At 47.4% G+C, this 21,254-nt stretch overlaps 1 protein-coding gene across 3 annotated transcripts in view; it reads left to right on the top strand.

Moving 5' to 3' along the window:
* The first annotated feature begins 11,805 nt into the window (after positions 1 to 11,805).
* The window catches only part of RAB37 (RAB37, member RAS oncogene family), a 60,211-nt gene continuing 50,762 nt past the window's right edge, over positions 11,806 to 21,254 (top strand). The window contains exon 1 of one of the 3 annotated variants that reach the window (XM_067547495.1): positions 11,806 to 12,784. In XM_067547495.1, coding sequence (XP_067403596.1) covers positions 12,674 to 12,784 — 111 coding nt within the window. In that variant the 5' untranslated portion in view covers positions 11,806 to 12,673. Of the gene's footprint in view, positions 12,785 to 15,817; positions 15,933 to 21,254 lie in introns of those variants that run through there. The other 2 variants (XM_067547494.1, XM_067547498.1) reach the window with 2 other exon arrangements.

Consider the following 21,254-nt stretch of genomic DNA (forward strand, 5'->3'; position numbering starts at 1 on the left):
TGCAGCGGCTGTAAATTACTCAGGGCAGGGACTGTCTCTTCCTGAGTAGACAAGTCAGATGAAGATTGGGAGAAAGGAAGTAACATTATCCCCATTTCACAGGAATATTAAGTGATTTGCCCCAAAGCCGGGTCTCCTGTGTCCTCGTCTAGGAGGATCCTGGCCCTCACCCCCAACCCATCCTGCCTTGTAACCATGGTTCGTGCTTCTTACAAGTCACTGTCCCATGTTTTATTCTCTGGACACTCGCATTGCTGGAAAGGCCAATTCCACTCCCATTTCGCATCTTGGTGTGAGGGAACAAAGCCAACTTTTGTCCCTTTGGTAGAGTTTGTTCCATACTGGCTGGAGGCTCTGTGTTCTCTGCCCTCCCTCCGGAAAGCCAGACCTACTGAGGCGGGGAAGACAAATGCAAGCAGACATGGGCAGAGATGCTTTTCCTCAGCTGCAGAATTTAACAACGTGGGCCTTACAAGGGAGATATTGAGTAACTAGACTGCTTTGCTGGAAAAGGTGTGGCAGAGAAGAGGGAAGGCTGATACATTGTTTCTTATTTTAGTGCCTTCCAGTTAAGCACAACCTGATTTTTTATTATTGTTGAACAATCCGGTGTCTCTGGCTGTTGGCTAAAACCACTGAAATAATAGACAATCCAGGCACCAGAGCTTTTGAGTTCCAGGCGAGATCTTGATAAACTCCATGTCAAAGCCTGCAGTCATTAATCAGGGATGCTGGGCAGGCACTGCAAACAAGTAGTGGCTAACCCTCTAAAAAGAGCGTGGAGCCACGGTGGTGCAAATGGTGGGACAGGCTAGCTGCCATAGTGTAATTCCATCCCAGACCCTCGGCATGTACTTGGAGCCTACCCCCACCATAGCTATTGTTACCTGACCAGCTGGGATCTGATTAGTGCCTGTTAATCTATTCGTGCATTCAGGAATTGACACAACACTCCTTTCATAATGGCAGAAAGGCTTTAATTACTACACTTATAAAATGAGCCCCCAGACCAAAAGTCCAGTATATATTAGCTGCAAAAAGCAATTGTCCTCACCAATGCAGGCAAGAGGTGGTGGTTTCAATTCTTGACAGCTTCTCCAACAGCTTGGATCTGTAGGCTCGGAAGAAAGCTGGGCAAGATGACAGTTCTGTGTCTGGAATGATTTCTCGGCCCTGAAACAACTTGCTAGTGAGATAAAGGATTGCTTCCCTCTTTATACTCTCAAGTTTAGTGTTTTCAAAGCATTTTTGGTAATTACATGAGAGAACAAAGGAAATCCAAACAAAAAGCACAGGGGAAAGACCTACATGTTTTTGCTCAGTTCAAAAGGTGTTAGCCACCTGGGTTTTGTTTAGTCAACAATCCAGCACTTGTTTGTCACAACGTCCCACCTTTTCCTAACAAAAGAGGGTTGGGGTTTGCGGACATGAAAATGGAATAATACCTGAGGTGGTACCCATCAGAAGATAGGATCATAAGGTATCCTTGAAAAATATGGAGCCACTGAGGTACAGATGAGTTAATTACAGAAGATCATTTCATTAAGGAGACTGGTCAGTCAAGAGGGGGCCATTAATCCTAGGAAAGGCAGTTACCCTGATGAAACACGAGACATGCTTAAAGAAGAAAAACAACACGTGCGATGCAATAATAAGCAATCACTTCTTTTCAAAAAGGCTTTCCAGCCACCACCATGCTTGTGCAATATGCATCTTATTAGTAATATTTGGTAGCTTAATTTTATAAGTAGGCCCAGCCTAGCTTGAATTTCATAGTCTACAGGTATATGTCTATTTCGATCAGTACTCATGTGGGGATGGCTCCTTGAGCTCCAGTGCCAGTATAGATATACCCAAAGGCTCCTAATCCATCCTTGCAGGCTTTGGCATTGACCACCACTAGGTTATCATGGCGAAATGCTTTTCTCTAGTTTTGTCCGTCTTCTATTGAACTTCTTCAAAGTGGTGCTGGAGTGCAGCTTGAATTTGGATTTCTCTTTAGTGTTGTAGCGTAGCTATTAACGGAATGCCCCAGGAACGAGGGAATGTCTATCCTTGGGCAAGGCTAACTGGGCAAGAGGTTCCTAAGGTCATAAACAGGGATGCAGCCTCTGCTATAGCCACATATTACTGACAGTTGACTGGAGTTCCTGATCCAATGACTACTGAAGTCAATGTGACTCCCTTCCACTGACTGCAATGGCTTTAGATCAGGCCCATAGTGAAAGTGCTGGGGCGTGAGGAGTGTTGGAAGTACCTTCCATGCCTCCACTTGCCATCGCTACCACCTACCTCCCCAAACATCTAGGGCCATGTCCAGAGACGACGGAAGTCAATGGATTTCCACTGACTGCAGTGTGCTTGGGATCAGGCTCATATTTAATACCAGGGAACTGTGTAACCCCTTGCTCAGTTTTTATCTGAGCCAGACACTGTACGTTGTTGGAGTGCTGATGCCAGAATGAGCTGGATGCTCTTTACATTTGACAATTAACATAATAGTAATTAACATAATTGCATAACATGCAATACCTGACCTGGATTTGTACTAGCGCTTGATATAGACTCAGAAGCTACGTGCTAGCGCAGAGAACAAGTACACAGGGACTTGCAAGCAGTTTAACAGGCGCAGAACTCCGGTAGGAATTGTTGTTGAAATGCACGTTTCCGTGCACTAATTAACACAGTTCATTGCTCTCCAGGGGCCATAAAACAACAAGTGCTTCCTTTTTCTTGTGGAGATTTAAAAAAACAAAACAAAACCAAAAACCATTGAGAATGGTTCAGCCCATTATAGCTGCCTGATTAAAAAGGAAATGTTTTATATTTGCTTAATTAAAGAAAATGGGTTTGTTTTTAGTGAGTAGCAACTAAAAATGCTACTGGAAAAAATTGCATCAAATCCCAGTTTAGGCCCTGATCCTGCAGACACTCACAAACGGGCTTCATTTTGCCAACACAGGTCGCCTTATTAAAATCTATGGAACTACTTCCATGCTTCAAGGTGTTTTCAGGCTTGGGGCCTTAGTACTTCACTTGAGGACTAGGGACAGCTTGCAAATGAGCAACAAGGACAAATAGCCCCGAGTCCCTCGCTAACTGCACCTGGATCGGGTCACACCTTGAATGCTATTGAAATCATCTTAACACACTGCTGCACAAAGCTCACAGCTCTACTAAAGCTTCCCAGTCCTGAGCTGCCTCAGCCCCAGTCGAAGCCTCCCCTCTGCAGAGACTGTCAATCATGAGGAATTGCCTAGAGGCCTTGTCGATATCACAAGTGCCTGTGGAGATGACCAAAGTCACTATCACTTGGAACCTGGATTGGGTTTGGACTCCTGTCTCCAGAGGTAAACGGCCTGTGCTTTAACGTCCTGTTAAGCCAGTGATGTGCCCCTATTAATAGGGTGAAAGGGGAGACTGTCTCGCAGAGCAAGCAGGTAATACCAGTAAACTTGGGATGTGAACACATTAGACAGGAGAACCAGCTCTTCTGAAAAGCTGAGTGGAATTAGTGCCTGTGGATCCAGTTCAGTGCAACTAGTCTGAGCTAGTACAGAATTTTCTGCGTTCTTGACAAGAAATACATGGGCTGAATTTTCACACTGGCCAAAGTGAAACCTCTTTATTTCCTCCCAGGAGCTTGGAACAGAAGCACATTCTGTTACTGGTGACAAATGAGTACACTCATATCCAGCAGCTCCTCTGCTGCCAAGTTTTCCAGCCAGTAGGAATGACTGTTAGCTGATCATTTTGCAATAATAGCAATAAAGAAGAGCGAACGGGTAGGCCCAGTAGCTGAATCTGCTCCATTAGCTGCGAGGTGCCAGATCCGTGGTCCATCTAGCCCAGTATCCTGTCTCTGACAGCAACGATGCCAGATACTTCACAGGAAGGTTCAAGAAACCCAACTGTAGACAATTACTGAGTAACCTGTCCATGAAATGATGTCTTTTTTTCTCCCTACCCCCAAGACTTAGGGCCAGATTTTAATGGGGTTCTAAGTGCCTAAAGGTGTAGATAAGCTTGGGATTTTCAAAAACACCTAGGCCCCCAGTTCCTATTGATTGCTATGACAGTTAGGCATCTGGATTTTCAAAAGCACCTATCTGCATTTTTAGGCACCTAAATGCCTTTTAAAAATCTGGTCCTTCGGGTTTATATTCCTTCACTTTTATTTATCCCCTCTCTGATCCCCACACTGGCTGCTAAGGGGTTAATAGGGCCCTGGGGCGGCTGTGTGGAAAAGAGCCAATAGGAAAGGAGCTGCCAGAAGCAGCCAATCAGGGCCAGGCAGGCCCATATAAGAAGAGCTGCAGGGCACAACAGAGACAGTCACTCCCTGAAGCTTGAGGAGGTAGGACTGGCTGTCTTGTAGGCTGGAGGTAGTGTGTCTGTCCGTCCTTTGGATAGAGATATGCTGCAGGCAGGGACTGGGGGAGCTAAAGCCGGACCCTGACTGATGGTGGAGACTTGCAGGCTGGGGTCCTGAGACAAAAGCAAAGAGGGTGCTGGGGCTACAGGGAAGTGGCCCAGGAAAGGGTATGGAATAATTGGAGGATATGCAGCCAGTGGCTGCCAACTAGAGGGTCCCTGGGCTGGGGCCCAGAGTAGTGGGTGAACCCAGGTCTCCCCATTCCCCTTGTTACAGGGGAGGTGACTGGACAATTGGCTGCAGTAGGCACTGGGGCAGGTAGCTATACAGCAGATGGTAGACCCTTCCTGGAGTGGGGCATTGTGGCATGGCTGAAGAGCTATGTCATTGATGAGGATGCTGCAGTCCTGAGAATGATGTGGGTCCCAGGGGAATAAGTGATGATGGGGAGGCACCACCATCAGAGCGCACACTGGTAGCAAAGCTAATCCCCATGATGGCCAGTAGGAGGTGCCACAGGGGTGACTTCACCCTTTATGCCATCTAATGTATTTGTCATAGTCTCATTATTTTCCATTTAAACGCCTAGTCCTTTTTTGAGTCTTCCTTTGCTCTTGCTGTCAATGATCTTTGTGGCAGTGAATAGTACAGGTTAACTATGGGGTTTTTGAAAAATAGTATTTTTTTAATTGTTGATTTTCATGTTCAGTTCAAGTGTTCTTCTGTTGACCCACTCCAAGTGGAACAATACAAGAAGTTTCTAATCTACCTCTTCATGTACAAACACATTCTCTGATTTCTCTCATCACCCTCCGCACCCACACTAATAAGCAGAACACCCTGGAATGATTTGCCAAACCCCACAAGATCTTGATTTTTATTACTAAAACTACTTACACTCCCTGAACAGTGCAGGCTTTAATTTGACTAAATGGGTTGTTTTATATTGTTTGTAAATTGAACTCTCTAGCTAGCTCAGGGTTAGGAATTCTGTTGGGGGGTATTCAAAAAGAGAGGCTGAAACCCTGGCCCTAGGATAGGAATATTGCCATTGACTTCAAATGAACCAGAATGTCACATACAGAGTAGGCAGCTCTGGTGCTAGAACTCCTAAGCCCATTTAGAGATTACAGCCCTCTTAGCTACAGTTGTCTATGGAGAGTGATCAAAACAGGAACAGTGAAGAAAATGGACCAGAAGCTACTGTCTACATGTAAGTTTTCCTCTTGTACCGGCACTGCACTGGCTAACCATGCACTTTTACTCTGCTTTGAGAGAAAACAGGGTAAATATGTATCCTGTCTTCATTGATTTCAGCTGTCTAGCACTTAATTAGCAACAGGAGCTGTTCAGGGGGCTACATGGATTCTTTGCTTAGGCCTATGACTCCCAGGGAGATGTGCTGTCAGTTGGGGACGGGGGGAAGGAATCATTGGTCCATAACTAGAGGAATATGCTTTGTGGTCCTTGTCAGATGGGTTTCAGGCTGCCTAGATCTGGTAAAATCAGTTTTGTGATACCATTTACATCTAATTGGCCAGATCCTCAGCGGTTGTCAGTCCATTTAACTTAATGGAGCTATGCCAGTTTACGCCAGCTGAAGCTCTGAGCCTGTATTTGTTTCTCACTACTAAGGTCTGTCTCTTATACAGTCTATTGTAATTCAGTTTCAAGATGCAGCATATTGCTAGCATCATGAGAACTGCCTTATTCAAGAGTATTATGCAACATATCCAGGCTGGATTTGGCCCTACACAACTCCACTTCATTCTGAGAGTGACATTCTCCCTATTAGACCCTCAAAGCTTCAACCTGGACAAAAGTCCTAGAAAAAGCTGTTCATTTCCCTTTAATATTTAAAAAGGGGAAAAACGCATTTTTTTTCAGGCCAGCACAGCTAGAACTTTTACACTGAACAAAACCTTGGAATCACAGCAGAGGCAGGGAGGTACAAACCCAGGCAGAGATCCTCTCCAGGTGAGTTAGCTGACATTGTCGGTTACACCCTGAGAATTAATAACACAGAGGAGCTTGACAGCATCACTTACCCTTCAGTACTGCAAGGAAGTGAGGCTACAGGGAATTCTCTGGGGCGAAGGTCATGCGTGTGCTAATGCAAGGCCTATGCAGTCCTTAAGGTCACAGAATTAGGTTTTAGCGCTGCCTAGTATTTGTGTTCATCCTCCACGCGAGGATGACTAACCCTAGCTGGTCTTGAGCATGCATCAGGGTGGAATTTGGACGCCTGCATAGGGCTCCCATTGACTTCAATGTGAAATGCATGTGCGTAGCGGAGGACGAAGTTCAGCTGCAGATAAATAATATTTTAAATATTTAATGTTAAAATTGTGTTCTTACCTTGGTGAAAATCCAAAGTAGCTCTATTGACGCCACAGGACATGCTCTAGATTCAGATTGATGGAATGGACAGAAGGTTTAGGCCCACATGTTTTGTGGGAGCTTTTGGGCTTCTATGAATAACTAAATGTCCCCTTTCAGGGAGAATGTTGATGGCAGAGGAAAAATTTGTTGGTTGTTTGAATGTGTGTCACAGGACTGATCCAAGCCTCCTGGTGTCAGTGGAAAGCGTTCACATGGACTTCAGTGGGCTTTGGATCAGGTCCCTAAAACATTAAAGGGGAAAGGAAGAAAACCTGTGCTTCTGGAGAATGATCCTGCTCCCACTGAAGTCAGTTATGATTATGCCTGATGGGTCCCAAGCTCAAAACCACATCACGCTGGTTGATTTTTCTTTGAAATAGCTCTGTATGATACAAACTGAGATGTCAGTTCTGTAGCTGTTAAATGACCAGGTTCTGACACTGTTTTTAAGACATTGCACTCTGTTAGTGTGCTCTTTAATAGGCATCAGATTTTCAGATCAGTGTAGTGTCAGTTCAGTGTATTCTAAGCTAGAGGAGTAATGTTTTTGTCTGATTTAATTGTGGAAAACATAAAGGGTTCTCCCTGGCTTTTTTTCCTGTTGCTACTGGGGCTGAACATCTGACCTGGCAGGAACATTTATGCTGTCAGAAGAATTAATAGAAAGCTGTAATTAGCATTGTCAGGAACAGGCAGTGAAACAGCAGATTATACTGATGCAGATGGCTCTTGGAGTCAGTTTCTGTTTTTTCTTGCTTTAAGTCCTTCTGTTGACCTGAAAGGAGAGAGATTTATAGACTGAAGCCCAATTAAGTTATGACTTTATTTTAAATAAACTTCTCATTGCCGATTTATTTGTTTCAGTTAAACTTAAAGCACCAGCTCTCACCAGACAGCTTTCAGACAGAAATAAAAGGATCTAAACAAGATATTGACTTTTTAAAACAAAAACTTAAAACTAATTCTTTCCAAATAAATAGTTTTTGCTTTTACTCCATGATTAGAGGAATATTTGGTATTTAAAAAGTGGATTTTAAACAAAATATGACCCAGTAGGTGAACTTCTAAGATGCATCAGCCAAACATCTGACCCCCACTCAGTGGCTTTGTGCCACGCTTGCACTGCAAAGCAGATGGAGAACTGGCTTGATGGGCTATCATGAGGGAAATCTCCATGGGTCCTACAGCTATATAGTAGCTCTATGCAATCCCCCTCCCCCACAACCCCCAATTAAATGGCCATTCCCAGGAGGAAGGGATATGGCCAGAGTGTCCCTGCTCTCTGGATAGCCTCGGCTTCCCATGTGATCCATGTAGGTAGCTAGATGAGAGTTAAAGCAACCTCAGGACCTGGGGATAGCTAAGGTGGATTAAAGCCACCTTCAGACCCCTCCTATCCACTGCTCAGTCCTCTGCCAAGGGCAACTCAGCCAGACCAAAGAATCTGGCTTCATGTGTCTGACTCAATACGGCATAATGTGCAATGTAGTGATGTGGATTATTGGTAATGTCAAAAGAGAGCTCGCAAACATTTCCTGATGGCTAATAGAAGATAATTGAGGCAGCTTGTCCTTGAGAAGGAGGCAGGATTTTGTTTATAAAGCATTGCCTTCCTCTCTCATGCTTGAGGCATTGCACAGTGTAACAAAACCTAATCAAAAGATAACTGAATCAGTGTCTGAAAACGCAAAGTGAAAGTACCAATCTAGGGGGTCTACAGACAAGAAGGGGTGGGGGAAAGGATGAATCTGGCAAGCTAATAAATATTGGGCCATCCTAACTGGCACTTTTTAAATTGCTAGGCTTAACTGAGAGGGGAGAGATGGATGCTGGGGACCCTGAGGGTGGAAGACATGCCCACATGCTGCAGTACACCCCAACAAACGTGCAATCACCTTTCAACCAAAGACATGACATGACACCCATTAAAAGGCAGGTGGCGTGGGAGCACACTTTCCCCTCTGCCATCTTCTATAGATAACTGGAGCAAATAACACCAGGCAGGTGCAATATGATTGTTAGAACCCAACTCACTGGGCAAATCTGCTGCTTTCATCTGAACAAGCTGCAGGTAATGGAGTTAGAATCATAGAATATTAGAGTTGGAAGGGACCTCAGGAGGTCATCTAGTCCAACCCCCTGCTCAAAGCAGGACTAACCTCAGCTATATCATCCCAACCAGGGCTTTGTCAAGCCTCAGCTTAAAAACCTGTAAGGATGGAGATTCCACCACCTCCCTAGGTAACCCATTCCAATGCTTCACCACCCTCCTAGTAAAAAACTTTTTCCTAATGTCCAACCTAGACCTCCCCCCTGCAACTTGAGACCGTTGCTCCTTGTTCTGTCATCTGCCACCACCGAGAACAGCCTAGCCCCATCCTCCCTGGAACCCCCTTTCAGGTAGTTAAAAGCCGCTATCAAATCCCCCCTCACTCTTCTCTTTTGCAGACTAAACAAGCCCAGTTCCCTCAGCCTCTCCTCATAAGTCCTGTGCTCCAGCCCCCTAATCATTTTGGTTGCCCTCCGCTGCACTCTCTCCAAATTGTCCACATCACTGGAGTGACCCCTATGAGGAGGCAATCCAGCCTTCTGGTCAAAGGGATGCTGGTTGCTGTTGCTAAATTATGGGATAAAGGCATGGGTCTGTACAGCAGTCAGCACAATGTGATCCTGCATGGGGACCTTTGGGTGATATTTTAATACACCCACCTACTCCTGGTAATAATCCTATGCAATCTGCATATGTATAATAGAACAAAGTAGCATTGCACTCAAAACTGCACGTGAGAATTGTTATACTGGGTCTGACATGTAGTACAATGGCCAGCATCATATGCTTCAGGGAAAAATGCAAGAAACTTCATTATGAATAATTTGCTCATGGGAGAAACTTCTTCTGAGCCCCCATCAAATAGTGGCTGGTCTATGCCCTGAAGCATGAGAGTTTAGACCCTTTATAAATTTTTTAGCATCTTTAATATAACAGTGGGGATATTCTCATTATCTCTATAAATGCAGTCATTCTGAGGTCTTAGCCTCCATGCTCCCTTGGTCAGTGAATTCTGCAGGTTAATTATATATTGTAGAAACAAATGACAATGAAACAGAATAAAACAACCCTTTATTAGTTTTTAAATTGCTGCCTTTCATCAAATTGTTCCTATAGGTTGAGTGGTTATATAGGAGTTACTGATTTATCTTCTCTGTACACTTGATTAATTTTTGTATGACTCCACATAATCTCCTTTCTTCTCATCTTTTTAAACAGTTCTAGTCTTTATTGAAGGCTCTCCAATCACATTGTTTAACCCATCTGTGAACCTTTTTCTGTACTGAGACAATAGGTGGTTGGGGAAATAGCAGATAAAGTGGGTGAACAAAGAAAAGCTTCAGAGAATATATTAAAAAGTGACATGAAGGAACAGAAAATCCTCTTCAAAAGAATAAGGGGTGGCAGGAATGGGGGAGTCCTAATGAAATCAAAGAATAGACAAATTTCCAAAGTAAGAATAAAGACCTCCTGCACTATCAGCAAGATGCAGTGAGATCCTGGAAAGAAACACAGTCGCCAGAGAAGTGGGAGAATAGCACCAAATACATGATCAAAGACTTAGTCTGAAGACTGGCTAAACTTCAGGGCCTAGCTGGGATCCAGCCCAAGAATTGTGAAGTAAGTAGTAAGGATAAAAAGCTGTCTCTGAAAATAGGACAGCTGCTCCTTTCCCAAAGGGGACCAGCAGCTAAGTCAAATAGCCTTTTTATTAAATGTGGAACTGGATATATTCCTATTCTGTAAAAACCACTGGGCCAGCTGTGCATAGGTCCATGAACGTGAGTCCTGGTAGAAAGGCATTAATCTAACAGTGAATTTCATGGCACTGCTTTGGCTTACACAGATGAAGCTCTCTCCCAGGTGTGGAGAGCATGGGAAATCTTTGACTTTTATGAACAAGGTGCATGACTCCTTTTAGCCACACTTTGTATTGTTAGCCACTGGGTCTGAGAGGGTTAATGTCCACCCCTAACAAGGCAATAAGGGAGGGGTGGCCTGACCCGAACGCACCACTGCGAACTGAATGGAACTGACAGACAGGAATGGAGAAGCTGGTGGGACAGTGGCACACCTGGATTGTAACGTTCACACAGCAGGGCTGCCGGGGGACAAAGCTGCCAGAGGTGTCAGGCGGCTGGGTTACAACTGGGTTCCAGCCACACAACCAGAGGGACTAGGTTGGACTCCAGCAAATCAAGGACAAAGGGGGGCAGTTGCTTCTGCCAATTTTAAGACTCAATCCTAGGCTGGGCTTGTCCATGCTGCAGTACGGGCTGCACTGCCGTTGACTAACACCTGCCGCCCTGGGTCTCTGCAGATAGTAGCTGCTTTGCTCCCTGGATGGGGTAAAACGCTTAGCAGGAGCCTGGACTGCCCTGGAATCACTGCAGCGCTGGGGCGAGAAGCAGGGCAGGCTGGAGCCGGGTGAAGGGCAATCCCTGCCTGAAAGCCCAGTGCGGGAGAAGCAGAGCTGCAGAACTCGTGGAAAAATTAAGCTGCGGGCTTGGTCCGTGACAGGGGTACTGCACAGAGACTGTAGAAAGACAGGGTTAGCTCGTTCCGCCCCCTCCCCTCCCCCCCCCCTCCCAGCTGTGACCCACCCGTTTACATGTAAAATCGTAGCTCTGGTGCAAGGGCCGAGCAATGCACAGGGTTATTCAAACTCCCTCTTGCAACCTGCCCGTCAGCGTTTTCAGAATGCCTAGAAAACGAGGGGATTGTTTCTACCGGCCGAAGGTCTCTAGCAGACTCGATCACTCGGGGTGACTGGCTGGGGCTGGGGGGCGCTGGAGGCTCCTGGCAGAGCTCTCCTTCCTGCAGGACGGGGAATGTAAAAAGCAAAAGTGGAAGGGGAAAACTCAGCCCGAAATCCTCCAGGCGCAGGGCGCTGCACCCAGCCCGTCTCCAACAGCTGAGTCTGATAGCGCCCCTGTAGCCAGAGGCTCTGGCGGCTCCTGAGAGAGGAATTACGTGGTGCATGATTTGCCGAGGAGAGGGACCGACCCGCCTGGGACCGGGCTGCCGCTCCCATGGCCCGTAGCGCTATGGCGACAGCTGCGTCTTTCCCAGCGTCTCGGCCGCTGCACACCCTCAGTGAGCGCCGGGATGCTACCGCTGAGGTCACGATCCTCCTTCTCCGCCTCCCCGCCCTTATGCTGTGTGCAGAAATAAACCGGCCTGCAAGACCTGAGCTCGCTTTTGCTGAGTAATCCCGGGCTGCGGAGCTCCCCTTGGTGTGGAAACGGCCCGTTTTCCTTCCCCCTCCCCGCTAATGCTGCGCGAAGGACGACAGCGGCTCTGACAGCGCCTATTTGCTGCTGCTGCTGCTGCGAGCAGGGGGCTGGGACCAGCTGCTGCGTGGCAGGGGCACCAGCCGGTGCAGAGAAGAACCAGGCAGCCCAGCACCGCTCCCCGAGCCTCCCCCGTTACTGCCGCAGGCGCGCCGGGCATCGCAACACAGCGCTGTGGGGCAGGCGCTGCTGGAAGCGCCAGCGCAGAGGCGAATGCTGTGGAGTCGGGGGAACTGCAGCCGCGCCTCGCCTGGTCCCGGGAGCTGTCCCCGGTGCTCGGCGCTGTCCCTGGTGCTGACAGCCGGCCCGGCCTCTGCGGCTCTCTGGCTCCACCCCGGCGGCCGGGTTCCTGCACGCGCTGCCCTGGGCAGTCCCCGGCTCTGCTCCGGACCCTCGCGTCCTAGCTCCCCGCCTCCCGGGGCGGGCGCGCCGTAGCGGCGTCGGGCTGCGCCGCGCTCGGAGCCCCGGGGGCCGGGCATGGGGCGGGCCAGGTAGGGGACTCCCGCGGCCGCGAGCAGCAGGCGAGTCGGCCAGCAGCGGCGCTCGGCCCCGACGCACGGAGACGGCGGAGGGATGCGGCCAGCCTGGGACGGGCACAGCGGGGCTGGCAGCGCCCGGGCCGGCTCGGGGATGGGCGCCGATGGAGCGGGCAGCCCGGGCTACGATGAGGATCTGCTGCACAAGGTGGGGGACCCGCTCGGGTGGCTTTTCCGCGGGGCCGGGGGGGATAAACACCGGTTCAAAATGGGACGAGGGTCCCGAGCTCCGCAGGGCAGCGGATGCAGGGGGGGAGTCCCGGGAAGTGGAGCGGTCGGTGCTGGGCTGGGCCGCCAGCGGTGCCCGCAATGACCCGGTTTGTTCCCGGCTGCGAACCTCCTGCCGGGAGTTTGCTGTGTCCTGGGGGGACTGTAACAGCAGCGGGTCCTACGCGGGCTCACCCGGCTCCGTGGGTGCGCGTTTAACTTCCCGCTGAACGCCGCTCTCCGCCCTCTGCCCCGCGCCTCCTGCAGGCTGCACTTCCTTGCTAGGACCAAACCCTTCTTCCGCGAGACTCTCTCGGCTCCCCCAGGCCCAGGGTCTAACGAGCTCCCGCCCGGCCCACCCGCAGAGCCGAGCGATTAGCGAAAGGCGGCGCTGGGCGGGCGCGGCTGGCCGCTCCGGTTTGTTCCCAGGCACTAATGGGTGTGATTAGGACCGGAGACAGACGCGCAGTTTCAACAGCAGCCGGGCGTGTTTGCAAACCAGACTGACAGTGACTCTGGGACACCGCCAGCTCCAGCGCCTGGTGCCGCGAAATGTTCCCGTGAAGCCCCGGCTCCTTCTCCTGCTCGGAGCGAAGCGTTTAACTCTCCCCTCGGTGCGGGCTGCTGCAGAATTAGTCGGGTAAGGAGGCAGGGGAAACCCTGGCTCCGCTGAACTCCGGATCAGTTTTGCCTTTGGCTGCATTGACCGCCTGTGGGGCTTCAAATCCGGGGCTGGGGCAGAGAGGACTCGTCTGTGTGTGGTCAGTTGTTCTCCATGCCCACGGCAGGTAGGAAGGGAAGTAATGGCTTGATCTTCAGCCAGGGAGACTTAGGCACAACTTTCTCATGATAAGGGTAGGTGAGCACTGGACTCGGTTCCCAAGGGAGGCTGCAAAATCCGCATCGCTGGAGGTTTTTCAAAACAGGCGAGACAAACCTATCAGGAATGGGCTGGGGCCGGGATAGTCAATCAGTCAATCCTGGGCCAGATCCGGACCATCCGGTGCTTCTGAAGGATCCTGAGATCATTCGAGTTACTTATTGTCACTACTGTTGGTTTTTAATTTTCTCTGGAGTCTGGGCCTTGACTGCATCTCGACCCATCATTTGTTTGTCAAGGTCCAGATTTCTTGATCACTCCTAATCCGGGTGTATTTGGTCCCGCCTCAGGATAGGGGGCTGGACTAGAAGACCTCGCCTGGTCTCTCCCAGCCCTCCATGTCCGTGATTCAGCAGAGCCAGGATCACACTCCAGCTCCTGTTCCTGTGCGCCTGCAGTGGCTTTTCTTACAGAATCTCTGTTCCACTTCCAAGTACACTGGAGTGAGTAGAGCTTCTCTGACCCGTCTGCAGCAGAGAGTACATTTATCCCTACCTTCTCTTCTTGAAATTCCCGTTTCTGATAGGAGGCTTGGCTCTTACCTCACCAAGGCCTCTCTGAGCGTCGTCTTCTCCCAGCAGCTTAGCGTGATAAAAAGTGCTGTTTGGGAGTCTCATCAGACAGGCCAAGACCAGAATAGCTGGGGGGGGGGGCATACTACCCTCTCATCCTTGCTACGTCTCCCCGGTTTCAGCCAGAGCAGCAGCCCGGGGAAGAAGGCGGCTGCTGCTGCTGCTAGTTACACTGATTTTGTTTGGCCAAGAGAAGAGTTCACTAAAAGTTGCAAGGACAATGATGCAGGTGCTGCTCTCTCTTAGACCACCTCGGTCATGTCACTCCCTTTATTGCTATCTTGGGACAGCCTCCCTGAAGCCTTGAAAGTGTCATGCCTGAGTCCTTGTGCAGAAGTGAAAGGGCTTTAGACATTGGGTTGGCAGCAGACAGGGCTGAGAGCAGACTAGTGTCAGGCTGTTTGCTGGCTTCTCTCTTTGTAGGCAGACACACGGCATCATGGATCTTGTTGGGTTAAGTTCCCCTACTCAAGGGAACTGTCCTATTAATTGCAATGGGATTATTCCCAGCAGTGAGAGCTGTAGACAGGGCCCATGATTTGCATGAGAAAATAATCCCTAGCAACTATTCTCTTCCTGTTCTCAGAATACGCTGACAGGCAGAAGAACCCTCCAGGAAAGGAAAATCCTTTGGCTTCCTCACTAGGCTTTCTTTCTTCAGCACTATTTTCCAGTTAACAAACCATGTCAGCAGAAACACGTTTTATGATCTGCTTATGTGATTTCACAGCAGAAGAAATGCCCAGGCAAATTGGAGGGGGGAAGTCCTTGGAATACACAATTGGATCTATTACCTTACTTGACAATTGGATGATCTTCATGTTTTATTTATTTTTCCATCAGAGACCAGCTTACTCCTGCCATCATTGCTCAACTGCGGCAGAGGCTCACTTTGCCTTTGACACAGAGCTGAATTTTGACTGTATTGCCTGGAAGTCCCAAGCCGGGATCAGACCCCCATTGTTTATAGCCATGTGCAAACATGCAGTGAGGATAGCCCCTACTCCAAAGAACTGACAGTCTTGGTTAATGAAGAGGTTCAGTAAGTGAATGAAACAAGCAGAAGAGGAAGCACAAGGCAAAGTGTGCTATTGCAGACACTCTCTTTGTGCCCAAGTGCCACGTCTACATTTCAAAGTCCTACCAACACGACTGTCACTAAAAGCCCTAGTGTAGACACAGTTACACGGGTATAAAAGTGCTCAGAGTTGTACAGCTCATTTAGCTTCCCGGAACCAGGAAACGCTATACTGGCCTAAGCACTCTTGCTCTGGTAAAACCACATTTCTACTGGAGGGTTCTGTTCCTTTAGCTGTGCTACTGTCACAGGGCAGCTGCTTTGTGAGAGTAGAGCTGGGCCCATTGCCCCGAGTCAGAGCAGGTGAGCCCAAGTCAGCCAATTAAAGGGGGGGGGGGCAGGCTACACTTGTGCCTATAAAGGGCAGGAAAGGAGGTGGGTAGGGAGAGTGATTGAGACAGGCAGTGCCTGGGGAAGGGAAGCGGGAGGGGAGTGGTGCTAACGGTGGGCGGGTCCGTGGAGCAAGGGGCTGGTGTTGCAAGAAAGGAGCCGTGCTGATTGCAAGGGAGACGCTGCAAGGAGCAGGAATGCTAGAGGCCCTGATGCAGGAGACAAAGGAGTGAGTCAAATGACTGTTTTCTGTTGGTTTTCTTGCCTGTTTTAAGAAAACAACCTCTCTTAAAGGAGACTGGGTGTGGTGCTCTGTGTCCTTGGCAACCAGGAGAAACCCCACTCTGTGATCTCCTGTTTGCTGCTTTAAATATCCCAGCATCATTAAAGTGGCAAGACTTGTATCCCTTGTGTTTTGTAGGTAGCTGGGGTAAGTGAGTCTTACCGAGGGATCTGAAGGAGAAAGGTCCAGTAATTCTACTGGTCTGTGAAGGGTAGTACAACTTTCCAGAAGTAAGGCTCCTTTAAAATATAACGTGCTCTCATGAATAAGATGATATTCTCCTGATGTTTGCTAGCTTTTATCTGCATATCAGGGTCACCCTCCAGCGATCTGACTGCATGACCCAGTTTGCATTTGGTGATTGTCTTTAAAGTCTTGATCCTAAATAGTTAAGTGTGTAATTTCAGGATGAGGAGCCTGCTAGAAGTCAAGGGACCAGCTGAATGCTTAGTGCTGAAGCATGTGCTTAAGGGCTTTGCTTGGATTGGGGTTGACATGAGTTCTGGGTTTCTGATGCAGCTATACTCATGACGCCTGGTGAATATTTAAGATGGTTACATGAGGCTGAGAGCTTCCTTGCTTTGTGCGTTTGAAGGAAACACCTGACCGCATACAAGCTGTCCTGAATTAACCCCAGCAAGATACTCTAAAGCAGGAAGCTGCCCAGAGGTGTACCTAAAATGTTAAAGATGCAAAGTGAAACAAGCATTTTAAAGCACTTCTGACAGCTTGAAGGGGAAAAAAGTTTGTTTTCTCTTGGTTAAAAAGTCACCAGAGAGTAACTGAGCAGGATGGTGAGTAGCGTGCTTAGAATGTAGTGATCTTGCTGGCTGGACAATGTCCTCACAACTAGTAATTATTTAAAATAAACTCAGGGTGGGCCTGCAGTCAGGCTTTTGTTCTGTTTGTAACGTGCCTAGGACCAGGGGCTCCTGCTCTATGGGTGCGGCTCTCAGGTGCTACCATAATGCTCATAATAATCTGTCAGTGTTAAAGATTTGCCTGATGGGGAAACACTCATCCCTGACTCTCTCTCTTCCTTGAATTAATCATGGCCATCTCATGCACCATTATGTGTATTGAGAGAACAGTAATGGCTCCCATCCCCATTAGTTTGCTATTTGATACACTCAGTGATTGTGCATTTCCCCCTTCGGAGTCAGGAACCGAGGTAACTTTGCCCATTGTTTAACACTATCCTGAAACTCCAGGAGTGATCTCTTCTCCCTCCCTGTGAGAGCCTGTCAGGCAGTAATGGAGGAAAGGACAAGGCTAGGATAGGGGTGCTCCCATAAGTAGACTATGTGTTAAAGTATATAAAATAACAAAGGGTAGATCAGGAGCCTCTATTCTTCCTAACATAACAAGAGGCATCTCAATGAAACTCAGCTCAATGAAATTAACAGGTGGGAAATTCAAAACTAAGAATAGGGGAATTTTTCCCCCACACAATGTGTAATTAGACTGGGGAACTCATTGCCCCTGGAAGTCATGCAGGCTGAGAACTTAGCATGATCCCAAAAGATCCTGGATGTTTATATGGTTATCAACCGTATGCATCAGGTTTAAGTTGGCTTTTAGAGATCAGGATGAGACCTGGAGGGGAGGGGAGAGGCAAACTATCTCCCTTGTCTGCCTACTGTGGGTTCTTAAACCTTTTATCTGAAGCAGCTGGTGCAGGCCGGTGTCCAAGACAAAATGGACCCATTTCAATCCATCAGGCAATACTTATGTTCCTATATAGGCAAAGAGAACTAAACTTAAATGCTGGCTCCTGCATTAGCCACTTTGTGTTGTTCCAGCTCTCATAGCATTTGGCTGGTTTTTAAAAACCATATTGCTTTTATATGTTGTCTAGAGTCTAGACAGTCTTGAAAAGCTTTCCTTCTCTGGCCCCATTAGCCCACTACGCGTCTTGATGTGATTTGCTTAAGGTTTCTCACCCACATGCCAGCCCAGTTACAGGAGATCTGACTGGAGCATCGTTTGTTGGCTCTCAGTCCCCCCCACCCCATTGTCTTGCACTGAATGAGCTGCCGCTGTTACAGGAAATCATCTGTATAGATTAGAACCGTCAGAGGGGACTGGTTCCTATGGGATGCGCTCTTCCTTCAACAGTTTGATTGTGGCTTTCAGAGAAGTCTGCTTGTGTTTTCAGCAAGTTGTGCACCACCCGCACTTTATCCCATCTTGAGTCACATAGGCTCTCTAAGAAGGGAAGGGATCAATGTATGAAAACTAATCCACATCATATAATCCATAGCTTTGTTGCGTAAGCATTGGGTTTTAGATGTTGTGCCTCTCTGGAACTGCAAGTTCAAATCCAGGCAGAGTTAACTCAGCCCTTCCTCTTTATGTGGCAGATGAATTGAGTTCCATGTTTTCTGTGTGCTGGTGCCCAGAGGTGTGGGAACTAGGGATGCTGGGGGCACTGCCGCACCCCTGGCTTGAAGTGGTTTCTGTGATAGACGGGTCATAGTTTGGTTCTATGGCCCTCAGCACCCCCACTATACAAATTGTTCCAGCACCCCTGGTGGTGCCTGCTGCTTTCACATAAGATCATGGTCTTCCAAGGACTAATGTGCTCTGCCTTGCATGTGTGCGTGTGCTCAATGCTAGCACAGCTGTAAGTGGAGAATCCTGATCTGGGTAGTATTTGAGAGCCAGTCTGCACAGGTGTCCATACTGCTCGAGGAGCAAGGCAGAGAAGATTCAAGCTTCAAAAGTTTAATGGCGCTTCTCAGAAAAGTAGGGAGTTTAACCCAGTGTCCTCAATCAAACCATCTTTATCCCACCTCAGTGACCTGCAGAGCACTATGTGACTGCTGGCTGCTGTCCTCCCCTCCACCCTGGGATGGCTGGATTTCAATGATATTCTATGTACATGTTTGTAAAGGGCCTTGTGTTAAAGTATGATGTGGGCCCAAGTCAAGTCTGTGGACAGGCTGCCATTGGCTTCAGAGGAGCATGGATCAGGTTCTATAAATGTAATAAACTGCCACCTCTACCACTGTTACTCCAGTTTTACACCAGTGAAACCCACTGACTTCAGTTGTGACACCAGGTGTAAATTTGGAGTAACGGATCCAATGAATAAGGCCCACTTTTATTTAATTGGGGTAATTAATTGTCCCATTCCTACCTCCTTTATTTAAATTTCTTTTTAAAATCCAGGCAGGTGGCTTGCCAGGATCTCCCCATCTTTAGCCATGTTGACTCTTAAACTGTTGCTTTGTATTTGCTGTGGGCTTTGTATTTGCTCTGGACTATCTGTAGACTATAGCTAAGATGTAAACCACCAGACTATTTCTGTTCAATTGTTTTTATCTGTGCATTTTTATTTCTCATTCATGTGACACCAGCTTGTTTGTCTTTGAAAATCTCCACCAGCACTAATTTTTAATGTCCAGATTCTTGTATCCGTGGCCCAGCTGTAAGATGCTTGACCTTTGTGTCCTCTGTTGTTGTTTAGTTTAGCATGGATTAAGACCTAGACATGAGCAAATCTATGAAATTAAATGAAGAAGGCAATCTACTTCCACTCTTGCTTTGGCTTTCACTGTTCTGAGGTTTACTGATTTGCCAATAATACCAGGCAAACTGTGAATTAAAGACTACAACTGCTGGATTTGGTCATGGTGTTCCATGTCTCTATCTCCTTGTCTTTTTGCTCTGTTAAAAGTCTCTCCTGAGACTGCAACAAAGATTATCTTAGTTGTCTTCTCTATTGGTTCAGTGCAAATGGATTCACTCTATTGATTTTTTAAAAAGGGTAATTTTAATCTCTGACTTTTACTCATCACTGTTCTCTCTGTTTGGAAATGTAAACCTTATGCTCTGGGCACAGTCCTGTCCTTCTCTTCCTTTGCCTGACTTCCAAATGCTTTTCCAACTTGGTAAGGAAATTCTAGGCCTGTTTCTCTTCTAATTCTTAATTTTCTCACATGATCCACTTAAAAATAGACTTTCAAATCTTTCTTCTAAAAACTTGACTTTCAGTTTTTGGAAACATTGCTTTTCTTCCCCAGCACTGAGTTTGGGACGCCATTGACTCCCTGATCTTATTGCATGTGTTCACTGTGAAGGGGGAATGACAATATATCCAGACAGGAAAAAATCCCAAAGGAAAAAATTTGCCCCTTGTTTGCACTACAAAGATCTGAGACTCACTCAACTAAGGCCCCTTTCTGCTGCTCTGGTGTCTTTGTGCATGTGTGCTCCTGTTTTCTTGTGTGTGTAATATTACCGCTTTTTGACCAGAGCAGCTAGCCAAGGTTTGGAGCCCTGGGGATGTTCCAGCTAGGAGTAGAAATTGATGATGGAATCTGGTATTTTCTTGGCTGCGATATTGTTCTTATACAAGGAATGGACAAAGTCCTGTTCCTCTGAAAGCAAGAGGAACTAAGGCAAAAGGAGTAATGTCGTATCTTACAGGCCAAGCTTCATTTTGGTCACCACCCTCAACCCAGAACCTCTCTGGGTTCTCTCAGGGTCACTATGCTTACAGTCCTCTGCTTGGGTCTCTTCAGGCTCATACATGTGCGCTCTGTGTTCTACACACTTACCTGAATTGCACTAAGCAAAAACCCCTCCACCCACACAATCTGAACCTCCTGGGAGAGTCACATAATCCTCCTGTCTTGGGGGGAGGAGGGGTGGTGATTAACTTCTCCTTACCCATCATTCTTAACTTGTATGAAACAAACTCCACTTTCTTAATTCAATCCATGTAAAGGTTTCACACTGTTCATAAGAATAACAAAGAAATATGAGGTCAGAGATATCAAACACTCAGTAAAATGAGCCCTTTGTAACTATTGTGTGGTAGTCTTAGGTTTTGCAGAAATTTTGCTATAAATTACTTTTATTTATATAAATATATTCCCTGCTCAAAAGAACTGGCTTGGGGTGCGAAGCCAGGTATCCCAGACTTTGCAAGCCAGGAAGGGAGTGAATAGGGTGCTGTTACCTCTCTGTTCTTGAGTGACTTTTTTTTTTTTTAATTTTTGATTAACTTTATTATTCAAAGTAATAAAGCAATTCACAAATTGTCCATATCTTTATAAATGCCATATAAATTATTCAAGTGTGATTAAAATTGCCTGCCTTTTATGAAAATGTCTCTAAATCCTGTGCCTCTGAGGCCTTAATGTTCCCTTCAACTAGCTTTCCTCTCTGCATAATTCATGTAATCGTCCATTTTAACTATTCGCCGGGAGAATAGTATTGCAAGGCTAAGAGCAGAAATGCAGGCTGTGGATGCTATTA

Source organism: Emydura macquarii, unplaced genomic scaffold (genome assembly GCF_026122565.2).
Source record: "Emydura macquarii macquarii isolate MOO-44397 ecotype Brisbane River unplaced genomic scaffold, CSIRO-AGI_Emac_v2 contig_1230, whole genome shotgun sequence".
Lineage (NCBI taxonomy): Eukaryota > Metazoa > Chordata > Testudines > Chelidae > Emydura > Emydura macquarii.